General features: G+C 52.5%; 2 protein-coding genes across 3 annotated transcripts in view; one reads left to right on the plus strand and one right to left on the minus strand.

The window, feature by feature from the left end:
• Positions 1-11,765, plus strand: part of RIMS4 (regulating synaptic membrane exocytosis 4) — a 43,623-nt gene extending 31,858 nt beyond the window's left edge. For both annotated transcript variants that reach the window (XM_016204799.2, XM_016204800.2), the window contains exons 3-6: positions 8,146-8,258; positions 8,547-8,648; positions 9,278-9,417; positions 10,716-11,765. In XM_016204799.2, the coding sequence (XP_016060285.2) occupies positions 8,146-8,258; positions 8,547-8,648; positions 9,278-9,417; positions 10,716-10,934 (574 nt within the window). In that variant the 3' untranslated portion in view covers positions 10,935-11,765. The remainder of the gene's footprint in view (positions 1-8,145; positions 8,259-8,546; positions 8,649-9,277; positions 9,418-10,715) is intronic.
• Positions 11,766-16,244: 4,479 nt separating this feature from the next.
• KCNK15 (potassium two pore domain channel subfamily K member 15) lies at positions 16,245-20,737 on the minus strand. The gene is made up of 2 exons (XM_087818539.1): positions 20,455-20,737; positions 16,245-16,954 (listed from the first exon to the last, which is right to left on the minus strand). Exons 1-2 carry the CDS (start codon positions 20,735-20,737, stop codon positions 16,245-16,247), a joined length of 993 nt encoding a protein of 330 aa, XP_087674665.1.
• Positions 20,738-23,089: the final 2,352 nt, after the last annotated feature.

Raw genomic sequence — 23,089 nt, forward strand, 5'->3', positions numbered from 1 at the left:
AGCGCTTAGCACAGGGTAAGCACAGGATAAATGCTGGCTTTACAATTATTGAAAGGTTTTGGGTGGGTGTCTTGAGTCCAGCTGAGGGAGGATTGGGTGGGTTGGAAGGTGTGGGGTCCAGCAGAGGGCAGAGCCTTGTCCTCCTGAGAGGGCGCTGCCACCGACTCAGCACCTGGGTGAGGAAAGGAAGGCGAAGGGACAGGTGGGGACCTTGAGTTGTGGTTGGCCTCCTCCTTGTCCTGGAGGTATTTTGGGCACTGGCAGGACCCAGATGCCAGGCGCTGAAACAGGAGGGGGTGTGGCCACCCTCCTCCTGGGCTCCTGCCAGGCCAGCTGAGGCTTAGAGGAAGCCAGCGCACTTGAGCAGCCCCTGCCAGCCTGCGGCCCTGGGCGCTTCTGGGCCTATCTGCCCCAGGCCCTGAATCACCAGGCATGTGTGTTCCTGTAAATGGGCACAGGGGTGCTCCCATGTGGATCTTTATTTCAGCAAATGGGATCGAGCACCTACAGTATACCAGACAATTGGGCTGGGCACTTGGGGGACCCGGCCTTCTTTTGATGAAGCAACTAGCAGTGGTGAGCGCTGCAAAGGACAGGCATGGAGAACTTTGGAAACGTTGCGCCCTACCCAGGTCTTGGGGCTGGGGATAGGGTGTATGTAGGTTGGGCCACCTGCTGGTGAAGATCCTTGGGCTCTAGTTTATACTGTACCAGGTTACAGTGGCTTTGGCCCTCGCTCTTCAGGGTATGGTCCAGCAGCATTGGCATCCACTGGGAGCTTGGTACAGCATCTCAGGCTCCATCCCAGACCCTCTGAATCAGTCTGCATTTTAACAGGGTCCCCAGGTGGTTCATGTGCACATTAAGGTTGAGCAGCCCTGGATTAATGGCAATGTTCTAGAGCTAACAGTTACTGAGCACTGGCTGTGTGCAGATACTGTGCTAAGTGCTTTTACACTTATTGACTCGTTTAATTCTCAGAGCAACCTGATGACGCCGAAGCTGTTACTATCCCTATTTTACAGACAAGAAAATGGAAGCCAAGAGAGGTTAACTTGCCCAAGGTCACATAGCCAGTAAGTGGCTTCAGATGCTGGGATTCAAATCCAGGTATTTGGAGTCTGCCCTTAACCATTACACTACACTCTCTCCTCACTTAATGGCTGCATCTGTGTCTGGAGGTAGATAATTCCAGGATGGCTTGGTGGTTGAACTATGCCATCAAGGACCCTGAGTCCCTCCACCTATTCCCTCTGTAGGCCTCAGTATCCCCTGGAGCTTGGAAGGGCTTTCTTTCCCTGAGCCCCTGTCTGCCTGATTGAAAACTGGGGTTCTGAATGTGAAGGATGGAAGATAATAGCTGTGGGTTTGGCAGGCAGCCAAGCTCCCCCCACCAGTGGGTCCATCTCCCCCAGATAGGGGGCAGGGTTCAAGACCCCTGAAAAAGGGCCACGAGAACAGTGTCTCCCTGGACCCCCCTGAATCCTGAGATACCCCCTGGTGATGGCATCAGGGTGGGTTCCTGGGACATGGATTCGAGTGCAGGTAGGTTGTGGAAGGTGATTCCAGATAACCGTGGCAGAGGAGCACATGAGAGATGGCGCAGGGGAGTAACACGCACCTCGAGAAGCCAGCTGCCACTGTGGGCAACTGGAGTTCAGTCCTGATGGGGACTCAGAGCCATTGTGGAACTTGTGCCTGAGAGTCACCCCTGGGAGGCTCCTTGCTGAAGTATTTGTATTCTGACCCTCATCAGTTACTGGTTGAAACCTCCTGCCCTTTCTGCAGCACAGAGGGCTCTGGAGCCCAGAGACATCCTCAGGGGCCAGAGAAGCACATGTGCTGGCAGTGTGCCATGGTGAGGGTCAGGGGATATTGGGGGGCAGCAGTCTGCTCCCCTGAGTGCACAGCACCATGTCCCACTGCCCAAACCAGAAACCTGGGGTTCTCCCAGATGGCTCCCCCTCTCTCACACTCCAGATCCGATCCATAATTGGGCTCTGCTCTTTCACTACTAATTATCTCTTTGCGCCATGCATTTCTCCCCATCCCTACCCCTTTGAAGAAGCAACTGATCACTGCTGCTTGGATACCTACAAGTCCCCTTTTGGTCTGAACTCTGTAGTCTGTCACTCAGCACTTGTTTCCTCTGGCTCTGCAGCCTCTCCTAGTCCCCAGCCCTGTGCCTAAACTCCAGCACCCTGAACCTCATATACCTCCTTGTCTCACCTCTGGGTCTTTCATTCATTGCTCCCTCCTCCTGCACCCCCTTTCCTACCCCTACTCCCGCTGCACCCTCTGACTCATTCCTCCTCAGACCTCAGCTGAGAGTTGGCACATAAGCTTTGTCTCCTGTGCCAAATCTAGTTAATTGATAGTGGCTCCCCAGAGTGCTGTGTTGAGAAGGATTCTGGAGCCCAGTCCAGGCTTGGCAGGAGTGCTGAGGTTGATTAGCAATGTCTGCCCTGGGCGTGGGCAGGGGAAGTGGAACAGCGTGGTCTGTCGTTCCTCTGACTATATCAGCAGCTTCCAGTTCATTCTTCCTCTGTCGCATCACAGCACCCTGTAGTAATTGTCACATGAGTGTCTCTCTGTTTCACTAGACACTGAGGTCAGTGCCTGCCCACCATGGGGCCAGACCCACAGATGATGCTCTGCAAATTTTGTTGAATAATGGGTAGGTACCAGTGGCAAAAGCATGTACAAATTCTACTTTCCCTGCCCCTTTCCAGTCTCCTTCATGACACAGAGTTGGGGCCTCAGCATCCTCTCTATAAACCCAAATCTCTTTGAGCTGGCTGCCAGCGCCCCTCCTGCTCCTTCTCTCTGCCCCTCATGGTCCTGAGGTGTCTGCGTCATCAGCATCCAGCTTCCTGGGTGTCTGGGTCACTGCCCACGGCTCTAGAAAGTAGAGTGTGAGCTGATGGCAGGGCCACTCGGGCCCCTGGGCTCAGAGGCTCATTCCTGCCAAGGCTGTTTGCTAACCACCAAAGGCCCAGGAGGCTGGGTGGGTTGTCAGAACTCCCTTCCCCTTCCCCACCTCTGCTGTTAGCACAGTCATCATGCCCAAAGGACAGACCAGGGCTGGCTGGCTGAGCTGTGGGCTAGGAGATGGGTGTTTATAAGCACTAGTGCCTGATGAGCATTTTACTGTGCCAGATTCTGTTCTGAGAAGTTTATCTCATTTAATATTTACAACAGTACTGAGGGGGTAGCCTATTATTGTTTATTCCTACTTCGCCAAAAAGGAAACCCAGGCTATGAGAGATGAGGAATGTGTCTTCACAACTAATGAGTGGGGAATCGGGATTCAAATCCAGGCCTGCGTGACCCCAAAGCTTGGACTGCAAATCCCTGTGCTCTGCTCTGGGCAAGGCTCTGGTCCCCTCATAGCACGGTATAGCAGACTGGTTAAGAAGATGAATTCTAGATCAGACTCCTGGGGTTCAAACCCCAGGTCTGCTACTTATTAGCAGGGTGATCTTAGGTGGGTTACTTGACATTTCTGTGCCTTGGTTTCCCCTTCTGTAAATGGGTATTGGTAATGCATACCTAGCTTTCATGGGGTTGTTAAATGAGTATTAAACGAGTTAATGTTGATAACCTAATACAATCAGTGCCTGGCTCGCGACAAGTTTTTGATAAATTAAAATAAATCAAATCCCTGGCTTCGTACCCATGAGCCATACTCTCATGGCAAGTGGGGGGTAGGGGAGGGGCAGGTTTGGGAAACATCTTGAATGCTGGAGAAGCCAGAGTCAGGATTGTGCGATGCCGTGTATCCTGGCATGTAGTCAATTCTGCTACAATGCTTGTTTTGAAAACGTGAATTTGTTCCAACACGATTGAAGTATTAGGGAATAATTTGAGCACAGCACACATTTTGCCTTTGCTCAGGTATGGTTTCATCCATGAGAAACAGGTGAATGCAGAAAATTTGCATCCACCTAGGAAAACACAAAACACACACACCTCAAACATAACCTGCTCCCTCAGCAGTGTGTTATCTCATCCACACCCGGTGTTACAACTTTCTGTCCCATTTCAACAGCCCTCCTTCCCCCTTCACAGTAACTCACAGGCTGCCATCCTTCTGACATTCATTTCTACAAGCAAACTTTGGGCATCTTCAGGGTAAAGCACCATGTTTATTGTCGTATTTATGCATTTCTTACCTGTTTAACACGTGTAAGACTGTGCTACCATTTTTACTGTGTTCCTGTCTTTTTCTTTTTTTGGATGTGATACTGACATGGTATTTGGGTGTTGTACCCCAACTCCATTTTCCCTATAAGCTCTGTGATTTTTATTGCAGGATTTTGCATGCACAGTAATTTTTAGGAATTTATATTTCGTGTTACAGCAGAACGGACTGTGTGGTAAGCTCAGCAAGCCTGTGGGAAAGTGGATGGATGGTGGATGTGTGGGGCAGGCGGTAAATGGATAGACAGAGAGCTCATAAACCACTAAAGCCTTTCAGAACTAGGAGGGCTGTGCAGCCTTTTAATTTCTGGTGCAATTGGGACAGGTGATCCATCTGGAAAAGAGAGTAGAGTCAAACCCCCAATAACCCAATTACTTCTTTAGCCACGGAGAGCATGGAAAATCCAGGGCCAAACTGAGCTTAAAGATTAATAATGAAAGACAAGTGGGTTTCAGCTCCTCAAACAAAACTAACAGGATTTGAAATGCAGATCATCTCATTTCACCATTAACACAAAATAAAAGGCCAGTAGAAAACGGGTTGTAAACCTGTTTCAGGCTTCTGCGTGGCATGTGCCTCTGGGAGGACTCACCTGCTGCAGCCCCCACTCCCCCCACCCCAGGCCCAGGCTTGGTCTCAGGCACCCAGATGCTGCTCTTCCTAACAGGGCTGGAATCAGAAATGCCAGGAAAACACTGAAGAGGGAGAAGAGGCTTTCCCAGGCTGGGTAGCAGGCCACGGTCTCTCAATCCTTTATTGATTCTGCAGATACTGTGTGCCAGCCTCCTGTGCCAAGCAACTTGCCTGCATTCTTTCACTGCCTCTCCCCAACAACTCAGCAAGGGGATTACAATTTATTCCCATTTTGTACATGAGGAAACAGCAGCTCAGAGAGGGTACAAAACCCCATCCCAGGTTGCACAGCACTGGAATCCAAGGTCTGTATTACGCCAAAGTCCAGTCTTAACCACTATATTTTCCCAGTTTGGGACCAGCTGAAGGGTTCGGCATGGTCTATGTAGTAGCATGTATGTAGTAATAATTCAGCAAGCTCTTTCCTACCCCTTTGCAAATGGATCCAATGAGCAGAGATTTCCAATACATTTAAAACTGGTACAGTACAGGCACCCACCCATGGAGTGGCTGCATACTGTCCATGAGGTAGGTGTGGCCTTTTTGCAGATAAGATTCAAGTGCAGAGACTCCAGCAGCTTGCCAGCAGTTGGCTGTGAGGAGTAGGAGCAGCTCTGACATTGCATCTGCTGCCTTCCGTCCTACTCCTGGGAAGACCCCGAGGTGGAGTGGGGTCTCCAGTGCAGTTGGTCCTCTGGCCAGCAGGGACCTGCCACCACTGTATTCTTCCTTCTTCCAGCCCCACAGAGGATGTGGTAACCCTTTCATGGTTTCTGGGGTGTCTGCATGGTTACTTGGCAGCCAGCAAGGCACCCTGGGATGGGAAATCAGGCAGCCGCCCAGATATTATAAACAATTACTGTTAATTACCAGGCCTGCCAGTTCCCCATTGTCTGCTCACAATCCCACCAGGAACCAAGGAGCAGACAATGAGGATGTTGGAGGAAACTTTCAATTTCAGGCTCTGCTTGGGAGGCTGGGCCCCTTCAGTGACTTGGAATTCAAGAGGCACTGACATTTTTTCAGGCTTTTGGAGCCTCCAGACCCTCCCCCAGATGGCTAGGAGGTTGGGGTGGAAAAGAGACTGGTGTGGAGGAAAGGCCATGTCACCAGCCTTTGTGAGAGAGCCTGGCTCTTAGCTGTGGTGCTGTTAAGGGTCTTTAGGTTTGCAAGAATAATGGGTACTCATTTCTATCCCCAGATATTTAAGCTATTTCCCCCATACTTTCTCCATGATGCTGTTGCATAACTGTTGAGCTAAGATATTCAGGAGCCCAGTTGCTTGGATTCAAATACCACTCTGCTTCTGTCTCGGTTTGGCCTTCTTTTTCATGCAGCGGGAAGAGATACTCCCCTCTAGGGCATGGAGGGACAACAGAGCTTCCGAGTCTCACAGGTTCACTTCAGAAGACACCCAGCAGCCATTGCTGCAAAGCATGGTGCCCTTTACTCAGCCCCACCCAGTAAGAAGGACGGGCACAGTCCTCTCTGCTTTCAGATTCCCAGACCTAGCTGGGGTTTCCTGTCATCCCTCAGTACCTCCAGCCCTGCTTGGGGACCCAGACCTCCCTTGAGGATCCTCCAGCCTCCCAGCCCCCTCTCCTCCACCCCTGACATCCTCTGCTCTCCCAGGCTGGAGGTTTTCGTTTGCTTGTTTATTTGGAGGCAGGGCCGCCTAGTTTTGCACCTATCCTTCTAAGTCTGTTTCCTCTTAGATTCGAAGCTCAAAAGCCAAGCATCTGACTCTCTTGTTCCCTGGCTACTGCCTGGATGGGGAAAGGGTGGCAGGGAGTCATAGGAAATTATGAAAATGTCAAATTATTATACAGCCAGCAACTCTGCAGATAACTAAAGTAAAAACAGAATTTATTAGAATGATGCTGGGATGTCTCACATGGTTGAGGGAGAGCTGAGCAGCCAGGACTGGGTAGCTAGTAGTTCGAGGTTCTTTCCAGGGTAGGCCATTCACAGGGCTTAGACCTAGGAGATGGGAACTTTATAACCCCATTTCAGAGAAAACTCACTAAAATTAGCTTCAGCAAAATATATTATTATAATTGTTGTTGACTTGCGTAACTAAATTCTGTTTTTACTTAAGTTATCTGCAGAGTTGCTGGCTGGATAGTAATTTGACATTTTAGCCTGTATGCTTCTCATTTTCATGATTTCCAGCCAGCCCTGGCTGGATGGCTCAGTTGGTTAGAGTGTTGTCCCGTGCACCTAAAAGTTTGCGGGTTTGATTCCTGGTCAGGGCACATTCCTAGGGTGCAGATTTGATCCCCAGTTGGGGCAAGTACAGGAGGCAACCAATCAATGTTTCTCTCTCACATCAATATTTTTCTCTCTCTCCCTTTAAAACAATAAAAACATATTCTCTAGTGAGGATTTAAAAAAAAAAAAAAAGCAAGTCTTGCTTTAAGCAGAGCTTGATCCAGGAGCTCACGCAATGACACTGGTTTGATGGCTTCATTCAGGGACTCCAGGTGGTAGCAAGGTAGTTGCCAGAGGCTCCAGTCTGTTTCAGGTTCAAGTCTGGTGGGTAAAGAGAGCTTCTCACTCCATACAGTTCAAAGAAAGCTTCCCAGCCAGATTCCTGTGGGCTGAATTGGGCCACACATCCATCTTTGAGCCAGTCACTGGCCAAGGGAAGGATTGGCTGAGCTCACACCAGCCTCTGGAGCCAAGTCATCTCCACTCCATGGGAATCAATACCTTGGGGAGAGGGCTCCCCAAGGGAGATTAGAGATCTTGTTCCTAAAGGAACAGGGTAGACATTGGGCAGCCTACGGCAGCAATGAGTGTAGACCTCCAAGGTCATGCCACTGGTCCCATGCATCTCAAACTGTCAGGTACGAATGACTCTTCTGGGATCATGTTAAAAGGCAGATTCTGACTCAGCAGCCGGGGGTGGAGTAGGGTGCAGTTCTGTTTCTAATTAGCTCTCGGGCGATGCTGGTCTCTGGACCACACTTAGAGTATCATGGCATTAAACCATAGGAGCCAGGCACTGACGAGCATCATCTCTTTCGATTCCTACAACCACCTCAAGAGGCAGGTGTCACCTTTTCCATTTCACGGAGGTGGAACCTATGGCTTGGCGAGGAGAGAAAGGGGATGGTACAGGAGAGTTTAGGGCCACGAAGGTAGAAAGGAGGGAGAGACGGACAGGTCATGGGTCTGCCTGAGGCTGGGTGATGGGTGTGGACAGAATCACCATGGTGTGGGGGACAATCTGGAGCTGACCGCCCGAGTCTCCAAGTCCTCTGTTGGCCCCTGGGAACATGTTTTCATCTCATCTTTCATTACAGCCTTAACTACGGGGGAGTCTGCCTGGCATCAGACGCGCAGTTCAGTGATTTCCTGGGTAGCATGGGGCCAGCGCAGTTTGTGGGCCGCCAGACCCTGGCCACCACACCAATGGGTGAGTGCCCCAAGACCTTTTCCAAAGGGGGGGTCCCACCGGAAGGCCTGCACCTCCCTCTTCGTCCCCTCTGCCTTGGCTGCATCTGCTGAGCACCCAGCTTAGAGCCTGGTCCACACCTGCCAGGCCCTCAGCAGAACCTGGGCATGTGGTGTGGGAGTTGGTTCTGGTCTTATTTTGGGCTGGGAGCAGGAGAAGGGGATTAAACCCTAAGCAGAGAGGAATATCTGAGTCCTTGATTGAGCTTTGAAGCCACTTCCCAGTCTCATCTGTTGAGGCCTCTTGCAGGCGACGTGGAGATTGGCTTGCAGGAGCGGAATGGTCAGCTTGAAGTGGACATCATCCAGGCTCGGGGACTGACGGCCAAGCCAGGCTCCAAGACACTGCCAGGTGTGGTATGCCCTTCCCCGCTGTGAGGCAGGGGAGGACGTTGGGTAGCATGTTTGGAGGGATTTGTGGGTCTAGAAGAGAGAAAATTGAGCCCCACTGTGGAGGACTCCTTTGTCCTAACTCTAGTGACTCAGAAAAAACTGGTGATTCAGGGTTTGTTCTGGGGACCCAGTTGAGGTTGTCGGCTGACCTTGTTGGCATTCCCTGCTACACAGAGCTCCTGGAGGACAGGGACCATCTTTTCTGTTTATGATTATACCCTAGTGCCTGAGAGGGTGCTTGGCACACAGTGGGTGGTCTGAAAACATTTGTTCAGTGAGTGGGTAGTGATGAATATATAAGCCAGGGAAGGGGTGGGAGAGTCAGAGACAGAGAAAGGAAAGAGGTGAGTAGCGTGAGCAAGGGAAGTGGGGAAACTTGCAGGACCTGGGGGAGTGGAGTAGGCCCCCACCAGCCCTGGCTGTACCCCACCACCCATACCCACCACCTGGATTGGCCCTGTTGCCTCCTCCCCAGACCCCAGGGGGGCACTTTGACCTCCATTGGTGGTGGGCACCCTCCCTCTGCTGTGCCCTTTGCCCATCATTTGAAGCCCACACTAGAACTTACCTGCTGGCCTCTGTCCCCAGCGGCCTACATCAAGGCCTACCTGCTGGAGAACGGCGTCTGCATTGCCAAGAAGAAGACCAAAGTCGCTCGCAAGTCATTGGACCCACTGTATAACCAGGTGCTGCTGTTTCCTGAGAGTCCCCAGGGCAAAGTCCTGCAGGTGAGAAGCATGTGTGTTCATGCGCAAGGTACTAGAGGAGAGGGAGGCACCCCTGGGGAGGACCTTGCATGGAGGAACTAGAGTGCTGGGGTTGATCCGATCTCTACAACTTGCTGTGCAACTTTGAACGAGTTTCTTTCTGAGCCTCAGCTTCTTCATCTGTAAAATGGGGACAATAATAGTACCAACTGGTAAAGTGACAGTAACAGTGAAATGTGTGCTTTGTGCAAGAAAAGTATTTGCAAGTATGGCCTCTAGTAAGTGCTCTACAAATGACTCCCATCATCATCATCATTATTAATCCATCATCATCATCCTCAACCTCTGGAGGCTTGGCCTGAAGCACAGTGATAATAAACTGAGAGCCCTTTGAGCATCCAGACAGGTGTGTGGCCCTCTGGCTATTAGGAGAATCTCTGTAGTGACTCAAACCTGGAGCTAGAAACAGCTGCCTATTGTGGGTGCAGGCAGGACCCAGGGCAGACAGATGCCTGCAGAGGCCATACACCCATCCTCTTGGAGCTATCTTTTGGGCACTTCTGGCTTGTACCTAATTTCTTGCTCCTTACCTGGGCAGGCAAAGCAAATGAGGATGGGGCCAAGGTGTTACAAATTGCCAAGACCGTGGGACTTTTGCTAAACTGGGAAGCCCAGGTCTTTCTAGGACAGAGTTTTTCAACCTGTGGGTTGAGACCCATCAGTGAGTTGTGAAATCAATTTAGCTGGTCTCAACAAATTTTTTTTCAATGGAATGGACAGGAGAGAAAACATTTCTCACTCATAGTAAGGTAAGTCGTCTTTGATGGGACACTCACTTCAAATGTGAAGCCTATGTATGCATAGGCAAGGATGATCCCTGTCAAAAAAGTTTGCAGTAACCCTTCAAATACAATGTAAAACAACCAGAAGACCATCCAGGTACTGTGCATGTACCTGCCACTTTCTAAAACTTTGTTTCATGAGGGGGGTTCTGAGGCTCTGGAAGCAGAGGGCCTGTGGGGGAAGCAGGTAGGGAACTCATGGTATAGGGTCAGTCCTCAGAACTTGGACCCAAAGATGAGGCATGTTGAGGAAGGAACAGAATGGAGAGGGCCAGACTGGAGGCAGGAAGCCAGTCATCTGGGTGAGCAACGATGGCAGTACTGAAGTTAGGATAATAGGATTGGACTTGAGCTATTTTAAGATGGTCCAATCCACAGGACTCAGAGGTGAACTGGGTGTGGGGGTGACCCAGGGTATGGTTCTGGGCCTGTGAGTGGCATTGGGTGATTGGAACCACTGTGTCTCTTCCCTCACAGGTGATTGTGTGGGGGAACTACGGGCGGATGGAACGGAAGCAGTTCATGGGTGTGGCCCGCGTGCTGCTGGAGGAGCTGGACTTGAGCACCCTGGCTGTGGGCTGGTACAAGCTCTTCCCCACCTCCTCCATGGTGGACCCAGCCACAGGCCCCCTGCTCCGGCAGGCATCCCAGTTGTCCCTTGAGAGCACCGTGGGGCCCTGTGGTGAGCAATCTTAGTGCCAGGGATGGGAAGGGGCTCCCTGAGATGGCCTGGAGACTACCCAGCCCCTACCTGGGACCCAGGCCCAGGGGCATCTTGAACAGAGGAGGATGGGGTTCTCCCCAACAGTGGGGAAGCAGAACGGGGAGACCTGCCCCTCTTGGGACCCTCCTCACCCCTTCTTTGCCTCCTATCCCCTGAGACCTTTCCTCTCCCAGCGGGATTGGCTGCAGTTTTGACTTGGCCGGTTCTTGACCTGGTGGATGTGGCTGCAATCCGAAGAAGGGAAAGACTGAGGTGGCAGAGCAAACCATTCTCCTGCCCCAGACACTGTCTGACTGCTCCCCCTTTTTTGCGTCCTCGGAAGCTCGCTCCCGGAGCCAAGTCCAGAACCCAGCGGCCATCTCCATGGTGCCAATTACCAGCAAGTGTCTTTCCTGCGGCACCGGGTTCAGGCAGCTACACCTGTCCCAAAGCTGATGGGTCAGCTTTGCAAGGATCCGGAGCCAGCTCTGGGGGGCCCAAAGTCCCCCACTTGAAGAGGAGCTCCGGCCTCCCTCCGCCTGCCCGTGGAAAGAGCTTTGCCGCAGCCTGTCCGAGTCTGTCTGTCTGTCCCCTCCTGCCTGCCTCTCTTCCAGTGGAATTGGGGTCCAGCAGGGACCAAAGGAAAGGAGGAGGTGCCCAGAGCCTGGCACAGACCCCTGGGGTACCTTGCTCTGTGGGATTGAGACAAATTGTTTTGGGAACTGTGGGACTGGAAAGAACTCTGTCATCTGGGTTTTGGTGGAGGAGCTGTGGGACCGTGATTTTCCAGAACCCCAAGCCCAGAGAGCTTACCATCTCTGCATTTTGGGGTGCTGGATTGGAGAGGGAGTCTAGGGAAAGCTGGGGTTGGGACTAGTGGTGCCAAGGTGAGGGTTTCCCAAATAAGAGAATCCTTTCTTTTTGGATGAGGTCAAAGGTCATCTTGTCTACCCCTCTGCCTCCAGGCTAGGGGCCTGGAGAGGCAACAGATCTCCCCTATTTCAGCCTTTTTAAACAAACCATGTGTACTAAGGATAGAACCCACTGCCCTGGCCTCAATTACCTTGGCTCAAGGAGAGAAAGAGAGAGGAGGTATTTGTTTAAGAACCGTGAGATTCCTTCTCAAGCAGGCCTGGGTAGTTGCCTTCCTGGCCCAGCCCTCCCTAGGGCCTACGGAAGCCCTTTTGCATGCTGGGGAGGACTCGGGCTGGCCCCTCTTTATAGAAGCACATTTCTGCCACCTCCCCTGGGAGGCACCCAGCAGCCCACCACCCCTCATTACTCAGTCCCTGCTGTGTAGGGCATAGTCCAGGTTAGCTGGGTAGAGTTAGTGTTCCAAGCCCTGGGGCCTGTCCTTAGCTCGCACATAGTTGTCACAGAGACCCAGGACGGGGTGGAGAGGAGATACAAGTACATTCCAGGAGACCACTATCTCCTTGCTGGCCTGGGCCTGGGGCTCAGGAGGCCAGCCCTCCTTCTCCCCCTGCCTTCCCCTCCCCCTGTAGGGTTGTAGCTGGAGCTGCCCACTATACTCAGATGTTCTGATTTATTATCCTTGGTTCTAATTTTATTTGTGAAGCATTCCTGAGGATGTGGGCTTGGTGGAGGGGGCCTGGATGCTATTCGAGGGGGTCATTTTCCACTGAGGACACCCAGCTGTGTCCACTCCCACCTTGTCCCTGGTTCCACAATAGACTACTGACCAGATGATTCCTTCATCTGGAATTCCTCACCCCCACCACACCCCGACCCCCACCTCTAACCCCCCAGCCTGTTTGAGCCCTGGGCATCCTTTAAAGTCTGGTGGAGTTTGATTGCCTCCTTGGAGCCTCTCACACTACATTGGGAAGGGGCCCCTTCATCTAGGAGGCCTTCAGAGCCCTCGGGGTTTGTGGAGGTGGAACCCCAAGAGTGGGGCAGGAGGCAGCCAGGCTCTGGATGGACTTGTATCTGACGCCCAGAATCAGCCCCTCACCATTTGTTTGTTTGTTTTAACCAGTGTGATTTCTCTGCTGTTCGTTTATTACTCGCCATTTGGAATATTTTGAGCCAGGAGAGCACTTTCTCTCTCTGCAGCCGTCACCACTCTGGTTGTACGGGGTTAGTTTTCAAAGACAGGGCAGAGCCTGGCTGTCCCAACCAGGGAGAGAGGAGGCTTGGTGCCTCCCAGCCTGAGCCCACCCTCTGGTGTCTACACAGCCTTTATAAAGAGAGAGAGAGAGCTCCAAAGCAATAACAACATCCTGGGGGTGGTCCCCGATGGCCCCCTCACTGACTTTCTTGTCTTTTCTGTGAAATCTCAGCTTACCTCCTGGAGGGGTGGGGTGGGTGGGGGCTGGAGCCCTTTTTCTTTGTATCATCATTGTAAGCACGTGCCCCCTTCCAAGGGGCTCTGACCATTGGCGTGGGAACCACCGTCTGTCCTCACCCAGGGATAGGGGCTTGGGAAGGGGTGACTATTCTCATTATTAGCTTTGGGAACCTTCAAGCCCTGCCTGTCCCCCCTGCTGTTAAGGTCCTTTGCAGCTCAAACTCCACCATTTGGACAGAATCGGAGAGGGTGGAGTTGGGGGGATTCAGGTGGGGAGGGGCTGGGGTCTCTAAGGGGATGAGCATTTTTCAACCTCTGGTCCAAAGGTCACATGCAGAGGTAGTGTGGGAGGGAGTTGTCTCTTCTTTCCTTCTCCAGAATCTGCTTTTCATACTAAAGGGAAAGGGGCTTTGGGACCATTAGTAAAGTCATTTCCATTTTACAGATGAGGAGACTGAGGCCAGTGCAGGAATTCCGGCATCTGGGGTCATCTGTAAGGTCAATGGCACCCCCACCTGGGCCTCCTTTCCTACCTGAGGCTGAGCTGGAGCCAGGGTAGGATGAGGTGGGGCCGCCATTTCTCACCACACTTCCCCCTTCCTTCTGTCAATGGAACCTCCCAGTGGCTTGAAAAGATGGGCAGGGCAAATTTTAGCCCATCTGAGAGGTGAGGAAATTGAGGCCCAGAATCAGGAAGGGACTTGCCCAAGAACCCTCAGCAGGTGAGCAGGTGGAAACCGAACAAGGTTCCATTGTACTTCCTTCCTTCCTGGGACAGGAGACCATTGCTCCAGGGCATGTATGCTATGTTAAGTACTTGTGGCCTTTAAGCCCTGGGCCATCCAGCCCTGTTTGGTTCCATCTCTATGGGCCAGTAATTTTTCTGGGCCTGGGTGTGGGGAAGAGGGTTTGCCATAGAGACCTAGCTGTCCTGGGGGTCTGGCCTAGCTGACTGAGGATTTGGTCCAGGCCTTCGTGACTGGGTGGGGGCTCCTGCCGAGGGGCCATAACCCTCCAGGACCAACTTGAGGGAGGTAAGAAGCCCCAGTTCCTGCCTGGGGCTGCGTGGGTGTGAGGCTGCTCTGGTACACCTCATCTTAAGGAGATCCTCAAAAAACCTTCAGATGTAATATCTGATCTTCCTGTTGTACTTTTCAAACTTTTTTGTTTTCAAAGTACTTTTACCTCGAGTGTACTCTTACAGGAGCCCCTGGGCAGTAGGCAGGGGCCCCTTATCAGCCCCATTTTAAAGAGGGGGAAGCTGAGGCCCTGGGATGGAAAGGTACCTGTGAGGGTCCTACTGTGAGTTAGTGTCCAAGCCCGGGCTAGAACTCAGTTCTCCCAACAGTTCAGAGCTCTTTCTTCTCCACTGGTAGGTAAAGCAGTTCAGGGGGTGGTTATGCACTTGACAAGCTGGTTCACCATCCGGGTCCTTAAACCAGGAGCTCCTGGCACACTTTGGTGTTCAGAACAGCACTGAGCCCCCTTCCCCTTGGAGCACAGCTGTTGCGTCAGGCAAGGCCACCTGTGTTTATTTATTGAGCAGCAGCGTTGTGCCAGGCCCAGGGGACCGAGCCATCCCCGTCCCCCTGTAATGACTCCCATAGCTCTCTGGGAGGGCCCTGTGTCTATGTGGCAGCACCTCAGTGATAGGAAGCTTTCATGTCCATTAGCTCATTGACTCATAAACCCTGTAGGGAAGCTGATTGTGCTCATTTTACTCATAGCTTCTGTGAGAGCAAAATGGAGACTTGAACCCAGGGCCTCAGACATCACATCTGGAGCCCTTTCACTCTTCAACTGCCTCCTGAGGGGGTGGCAGGAAGGCAGGACCCCGGATCCTTAGGCTGAGGCCTCTCCATCCACCAATCTTTCCTTCATTCCCTCTCCAGGAGCAGGAGCCACTTGGGCCTTTGGGGAGGGAGGGTTTCCCTGGCCCCTGGGTTGGAGTGGGTCACATTGCATTGTGTTCACGACCATGTAGCTCATGTTGAAAATAAAAGTTTTTGGCTTTTCTAACTTGTCTTACTCTGCTTTGTGTTGAGATCATTCTGTCTGGGAAGCTAAGAGCAGTTGTTTTAAGGAGCTGAGTGCTGTGGGATGCCAGTGTGTCCCACCATGGGCTTTTGCAATGCCCCCTTTTGGTCCTGTCCTGAGGACCCTTCCAGAGGTGCACAGGAGGGAGCAGGATTCTAGGTGAACCCAGTCATTTCACAGATGAGATTTAACGGAGGACCAGATAGGGGATGAGATTCACTGAAGTCACATTGCGGGTGACTACCAGGACCCAGATCTCACAACTCCCAGGCAAAAGCTTGTCTCATGGCATTCAGCTGCGTCCAGGTGGCCCCAGTGACATGGTGGGTGTCAGCAAGGCCCCCTCATCCTGAAGTGGGGCTCGCCAAGGACAACGAGCATCAGTTTGGGTGGGGGGAGAGTGCACTTCATTCCCACATGGGCCAGTTGCTCTCTACATGCTGAGCAAGGGAAAGTGATCATTTAAATTGTGCAGTGATTTGCCTACTGGTCCACACTGGGCGATAGATGGTTCCATCCTGTGCTGCTCATGGGTGAGCAGCGGGTCTCACGGGTAGGATTCCAGTGTTGAAAATTATGCATTTTCCCTGCAACACGGAAAAACGGCCTCTTCACGAATCAGGAGATTAGCCACCTGTTTCCACTCCAGAGCGCCAGATAGTGACATGGGCCTGGGGAGAGCCTCTCTTAGGTGGCCGCACCTTCCCAAACCAATTTGGACCATAGGGATTTGCACCTACTGGGTGACTTTAGAGTCATAATTGTGCTTATGACACGACTTTATTTTTGGAGAGAAGAGAGCGGCTAGCCACACAATGTAATGAGAACCTGCCTGTGGCAGAAGGTGGCCTTGCGGCGTGGCCCCTCGCCCCTCTCCACGCTCAGGGAAAGCGGTGCACTGATAGGGGAACCCAGGCCCTCCGTTCTGGGATCTACCCCCAACCAGGGAGGGCTGTCAGATGGACTTCCGCCGGGCGGGGGGTCTGCCTGACCCGCAGCCGCCACCCATAGCCCCAGGGCTCGCGGGGGGCGAGAAGCCCAGATTGTCGCGGGCACACATCTCCAGCTGGTGGATGCGGTAGGAGACTGAGGAGCCCCCGGGGAGCCCAGGGCGGCGGGCGAGGGCGGGGCCGCGGCTCTCGGGCGCCCCCAGGCGGAGCGGGCTGGCGCGGCGAGGAGCGCGCTCGGGCGCGTCGGTGCTGGCAGCCAGGAAGCGCAGGACCACGAGGTTGAGGAAGGCCCCGATGACCGTGAGCCCTAGAAGGATGTAGAGAAAGCTGAAGGCCACGTAGGGCGGCTTCCTCTGTAGCGCCTCGTCGCTCTGCAGCGCCACGAAGTCGCCGAAGCCGATGGTGGTGAGGGTGATGAAGCAGTAGTAGTAGGCGTGGAAGAAGGTCCAGCCCTCGAAGTGCGCGAAGGCGACGGCCCCGAGGGCGAGGGTGGCCGCGCACACCAGCAGCCCGGCCACCACCATGTTCTCCGTGGACACGCGCGGCCGCGGCAGGCCCAGGCAGCGCTTGGCGGCCAGCAGGAGGCGCCGCACCAGAGCGTTCAGCCGCTCGCCCAGACTTTGGAAGGTGACCAGTGTCAGGGGGATGCCCAGGAGCGCGTAGAACATGCAGAAGACCTTGCCTGAGTCCGTGCCTGGTGCGGCGTGGCCATACCCTGAAGGGAGAGTGGTGTCAGTGAGTACCAAGTGCCATCTAACAACGCTGTGGCCCTCAGCCTGCCTTCCCCGCCTCCCATCCCCCAGAGCGGGCTGAACACCTTGACAATGCTAGTTCTATCCATCTAGGTCATTCTCTGGCTTCAAAACCTTGTGCAGTTATCAATAATCTCCCCGGACTGTAAACAACCCAAATGTGCCTTGATTGGAAAGCGGATAAATAACCTGAGGTACATCCATACAATGGAATTCTTTGGAGCATCAGAAAGGCGTGAACCGCAGTTAGCTGCCGCAACAAAGGACCAGCCTCAAATGTATCATGCTGAAGCCAAGCTCAAAAGGTGCAAACTGCCCTGGCTGGTGTTGCTCGGGGGTTAGAGTATCGGCCTGTGGACTGAAGGGTCTCGGGTTTGATTCTGGTCAAGGGCACGTACCTCAGCTGTGAGAATATCCTCAGGTGAGGATTTAAAAAAAAGCAAAAAAAAAAGAATATGCCTCCTCTAGCAAACTGGACCCATCTGCCAAAATGTAAAATACCCAGACCCTTTGACGATGCAGTTCCACAGTTAGGAAGTCATTCAAAACACACATGTGCAAAGTGATGTGTGCATGTGGGTGATCATTGAAGCGTTGTTGCTCATAGTGAAAACTTTAGACATCACAAGTGTCCATCCACAGGGCCCTGGTTTAGTAAATCACGGTGCCATCCAAATGATGGAATATTATACAGCAGTTTCCAACCAGGGGTGATTTTGCTCCTGTGGGGACATTTGGCAATGTCTGGAGACATTTTTGGTTGTAACAACTGAGAGGTGATGGCTGTGTGCTACTGGCATCTAGTGGGTAGAGGCAAGGGTACTGCTGTTAAGCATCCTGCCATGCACAGGATGGCCCTTGCAACAAAGAATTCTCCAGTCCAAAATGTCAGTTGTGCCAAGGTTGAGAAGAGCTGCTATACAGCCGTGAAGATGATGACACAGTTCTTTAGGGACTGATAGAAAAACATCACGAAAATACAGGGTGGGGCGAAAGTAGGTTTACGGTTGTGAGTAGGCGAAACGCAGAGTTTATTCTTATACTACTATTTGTTAATTATTGCATTCTTTTCCATACAAATAACTGTAAACCTTTTGCCCCACTCTGTATATAAGTTTAAAAAAGCAAGAGAAAAAACAGAGTGTGTAATCTAATGTGTATATAATGTGTGTGTTTTAAAGGAATATGTAGGCAGAAAATGTATCTAGGAAGATACACAAGCAACAGTTAACTATTTGATCCAGGGAAAGGGATTTATGGGCTGAGGGACAGGGTGAGAGAGAGACTTCCTTTTTGGACCATGTGAGGTGTGTACTGTGTGCATATATAACTTACTCAAAATATCAACGCAGTGTATGTGTTTAAAGACCTTTGGCTCCATCTCCACTTTTCTACTACGTGGCCCTATCTGTTACTGGGGCAGCAAGGGCTCTGCCCACCACCGGACTGTCAGCTCCTTGAGGCCAGAAACCATGCCAGTCACTTCTCTGTTTCCCTAGTCACTGGTGCCTCTTACAGATCCTGGCACAGACTAAGGGGTTAATGAAAATTTAATAATCAATAATAATAACGATGAAACCAAATTAAAGGAGGTGCTGAGACAGAGGAGCCTCTTAGGAATAGGAGACCGGGCAGTACTGTTTCCAGCTGTTTGGGGCTATGTCAGGTTTTCGGCAGAGAGTGAAATGAGTAAAGATAACTAAACATGCTGGGTACTTTACAGGGGTGATCTTATTTAACCCTTTCAATGACTGTATGAGATGACATTATCCCCATTTTACAGATAAGGGAATTAGGATGAGAGGGATGAAGCTGCCCAAAGGTCACCAGGCCTGAGCTATGAACCACTACCCTCCATTGCTTCTCAGTGCTTCTCTGTCCATGCAGTGCTCATGCTCCTGGGTTCTGGGGGGTGTGCAAGGCTGGCTTATGCAGCCTGCACCACACAGAACATACTGGAGTCCCCAAGTGGCCAAAAAGGCAAAACTCCTATTTCACCTCTAAGTCCCTTCCCCAGGCTCCCAGATGCATGTAGGGAGGCAAGGAGCATGGAGGGCGGGGACACACACACACACACACACACACACACACTGTCAGGAGAGGAGGCCAAAGATTGGAAAGCCTCCAAAGATTGTGAGGGAAAGCGAAAGAGATGGATGGGGTCCTTCACCACTGGGCACAGTGACACAGGGGTTCTTAGGCTGAGCCAAGATAGAGAAGCAGGGGTGCCCATGTTGACAGGAGGGGTCATAAGGGCTGAATGGGAGCTGGGCCCACAGTTGGCAAATAATGAATTGTCATTATTACTAATTAATAGTGCCTATTTAGCCTCAGGCACTGTGCCAAGCATTTTACATGCTTGACCTCATTTAAACCTGGCAACCACCCAGTGAGGTAGGAGCAATTGCATTTTGAAGTTGAGGAAACCAGGGCTCAGAGAGGTACAATGAAGTACCAGAGAGGCAAGAGGCAATAGAGTTGAGAACAGAACTCTGGTCTATGTAATTGCAGATCTCAGGCTTTTAACTCCACTAGCTAAACCCACAAGCTCACATTCACTTGCAAGAACATTATGGAGACATTTCCTCTAAGGCATGAGCTTCCAGGCTGGTGGTCCAAGCCCGAGGGGGCTCCTGGACATTCACAGCTAGGGCCCCAGGAGTGGCAGGCACTCATCTTGGAGCCCTGCAGAGCCTGGTTTTCTCCTTTCCTGCTTCCCCAGGCTTAGGCTCAGCAGGTAACAGCCAGACAGTGGCCATGGCAACGGCTGGCGGTCCAGATGCTGCAGAGAAAGTGCTCTGGATCCCTGAGGGTGAAGTCCAAAGCTTGTGGTAATCAGTCATTATTCTTTTAACAACTATTTATTGAGTGTCTACTATGCACCAGGCACTGGCCATCTGCAGTGACCAAAACAGACTAGGTCCCCATTCTTATGGAGTAACAGAATAATAATTATAATACAAAAATCAATTTCTATTTTTAGTGCTTTCTATATGTCAGGTCCTGTGCTGAAACTTTCTGCATATATTATTTCCTTGATGATGATGATCTCACCACAGCCTGAGAGAGTGCCTATCAGCACCCCTACTTTAAAGAGAAAAGTGAGGCTCAGAGAGGTTACAAAACTTGTCTCAGGTCACACAGCTAGTGTGGTGCAGCTAAGGAAGCAAGTTCCGCCACTTGGGCTTCCAGGCCCCACTTTACTACCTCCCAGCCCCTCTGGCATTTTTCTGGGCACTCCTGCGTGCCACCCTCTTGGGAGATTTGACCTCTGGCTCCTCCCCAGCCCAGCCTGCGCGGAATGACAGCCCATTCGGCACAGGAAGGAAAGTGAGGCTCGGTGAGCAGAAATGACTCGTCCAAAGTCACCCAGCTGGGCAGGGACAGAGGTGGGACTCAAACCCAGGGGCGCGGCGGGCAGCTCGGGACGGAGCGACGCCGAGGGGGGCTCCGGAGCGCTCACCGATGGTGGTGATGACGGTGATGGCGAAGTAGAAGGAGCCGGCGAACTTCCACTGGCGGCCGGCGCGGTGCGGCTCGGCCTGCAGCGCCAGGCGCTCCAGCTCGCGGTAGTCCTCGGCCGAGAAGCCGTACTTCCTGCGCAGCTCCCCGCGCTTCTGGGCCAGCAGGCGCTGGCGGCCGCTCTCCGCCTCGGACTCGAGCGCGTCGAAGACGGCGGCGCCCACCAGCAGGTAGGACAGGATGCACAGGACCAGCGCCGCCGCGCGCGCGCTCTGCCGCCTCATGGCGGCGCCCCCCCCGCGCCCCGCGCCCGTGCCATGCGCCCCGACGGCTGCCCCGCGCCCGCTCCGCCCAGCCAGCGCCCGCGACCCGAGCGGCGGGAGCTCGGGCTGCGTGTGGCAGGGGTGGGGCACCCAGGGGCGGGGCCTCGGGGCGGGGGGGGGATGGCGAGGGGGGCGGGGAGGGCTGTCCCAGCCGCTGCCGCCCGGCCCCTGCCACACATCTGCCTTTGTTTACCCACTGGCGCCCTGGGCTAATGTGTCTGCAAATAGTGACGGGCCGAGCAAGGCGCCCAAAGCCTGGGTCTGCGAAAGGACCTCCAGCTGAGGTGGTGGAGGGAGGCCTCCCTGCGCAGCGACTGGGGAGAGAGCATCCAGGCAGCAAGTGCAAGACCTTTGGGAAGTGAGGCTGGAGCCAGGAGAACCGGGGCGCTTGCAAGCCGGGTGGAGGAGGGGGAAGCCAAGGAAGACAGAGAGGCGACTTCACACAGGGTCTTACAGGCTCTTATATGGGTTTATTCGGTACGACTGGAAAGGTTACAAGCAGGAAAACAAATACACCAACGATCTGATTGACATTTTTATAAAGAGCATTCGTGCCCAGGCGGCGTGGCTCAGTGACTGAGCATCGACCTAGGATCCAGGAGATGGCTGTTAGATTCCTGGTCAGGGCACATGCCAGGGTTGCCAGCTAGATTCCCAGTGGCGGGGTGCAGGAGGCAGCCAATCAATGGCTCTCTCATCATTGATGTTTCTCTCTCTCTCTCCTCTAAAATCAATAAAAACATTAAAAAAAAAAAAAAGACAGCCTTTCTTTAAAAAAATAAAAAGAGCATTCCTCGCTCTTCAAGTGGAAAAGGAATGGTGGCTAGGAATGGAGGCCACTTAGGAGACTTGTAGTCCAAATGTGTGCTGAGGGTGGTCTGGACTAGGGGCGCAACATTGGAGATGGAGAGAAGTGGGTGGAACTGAGATATGTTAGGGAGGTGGAGCTGGGCACACATAGCTAGCCACATTTCCCAGCCTCCCTTACACTTAGAAACTGTAGCCAACGGAATACGGGCAGAAGTGACCTGTGCTACTTGCAGGCCTGGCCCATAAAACCCTTTTACATGCCATGCTTCACCTCTCTTTCCCCACCTGCAGGCTGAATGCTGAGTTTTAAAAGAGGGCAGAGCTACAGGGTGGAAGGAGCCTGGAAGTCTGAATGACATATTGCAAAGCCATCTCCCACCAGGAACACCTATTTTGAACTTCTGTTGTATTAAGCCCCTGCGATATAAGGTCAGTCTGTTACCACATCTAGTGTTACCCTGCTGCATGGAGCAACAAGACTTACTGATAGGGTGGATGTGGAGGGCCAAGGGGACTCAAAAATGACCCCTGGGCTTTGACTTGAACAGCTGTGTGCTTGAGAAGCCTTCCATTGATTTCACTCACTCTCTAAGGAATCCACTCCAGCCCCCCAGCACCAACATGACACGCATTTCAGAGTATGGGTGAGTCTTTGTGGAGATTCTGGGCAGAGCACTGGGCAGCCTCTCCTATAGCTGTCCGGAGTGCCTGCATCCCCTGGTCTTGGCTGCAGCCTTGGCATGTGTCACCTGTTCCCCACCATTGCTCCAGCTCTCTCTCTAAAGCCCCTCTGCACTAAACTTCCAGCTCCTTGCACAAACATCTTGCTCTGCTTGAAATTCTCCTCTCCCCATCCATTCAACAGCCAGCATTTATTGAATGCCTGCCAGGGGCCAGACACAGGTTGAAGCACTTTACAAGGATTAATGCATTTAATCATCACAGTCTCCTTGTGCTGTAGGTGTGGCTGGCTTACTCAGTATTCATCCTTCTGCTCTCAGTTTACTTGAACACCTCCCTTCCTAGCTCCCCAGGTGACCCTCCTGCTCTCAGCAGCCTCTGCCTCCTGCCATCTTGCAACCCTCACGCTGCATTGTGATTCTTGCATTCCATACTTGTGTTCCCTCTGAAGACAGGGATCCTGTCTTAGTCACCTCTGTGTCCCCAGAACCAGGATCTGGTACAGAGGACACACCAGTGACCTGTGGAAAAAGGACCAGTCACAGAGGCTAAGAGTGTGGATGGTGCACCTCGACTGCCTGGGTTCATATCCCACTTCTGTTGTTTACCAGATGTTTAAAATTGGATGGCTCAGTTTCCCCACCAGTAAAATGAGGTTTTAAAAGTTCTTATCTCATTAGGTGTAATGGTCAGCAGAATAATGGTCTCCCAAAGATGCTCATGCCCTATCCTTAGGACCTGTGAATATGTTAGGTTATATCGCAAAGGGAATTAAGGTTGCAGATGGAATTAAGGTTGCTAAATAGCTGACCTTGAGCTGGG

Source organism: Miniopterus natalensis, chromosome 7, assembly GCF_054644295.1.
Source record: "Miniopterus natalensis isolate mMinNat1 chromosome 7, mMinNat1.hap1, whole genome shotgun sequence".
In the NCBI taxonomy this organism is placed as follows: Eukaryota; Metazoa; Chordata; class Mammalia; order Chiroptera; family Miniopteridae; genus Miniopterus; species Miniopterus natalensis.

What these genes read in the sequence shown, in the direction of transcription:
- KCNK15 (XM_087818539.1), bottom strand. Translation starts at nt 20,737, where the DNA reads ATGAGGCGGCAGAGCGCGCGCGCGGCGGCGCTGGTCCTGTGCATCCTG. An exon ending in CACCGTCATCACCACCATCG is followed by an intron (nt 16,955 to 20,454) that starts GTGAGCGCTCCG and finishes CTCTCCCTTCAG; the next exon opens with GGTATGGCCACGCCGCACCA.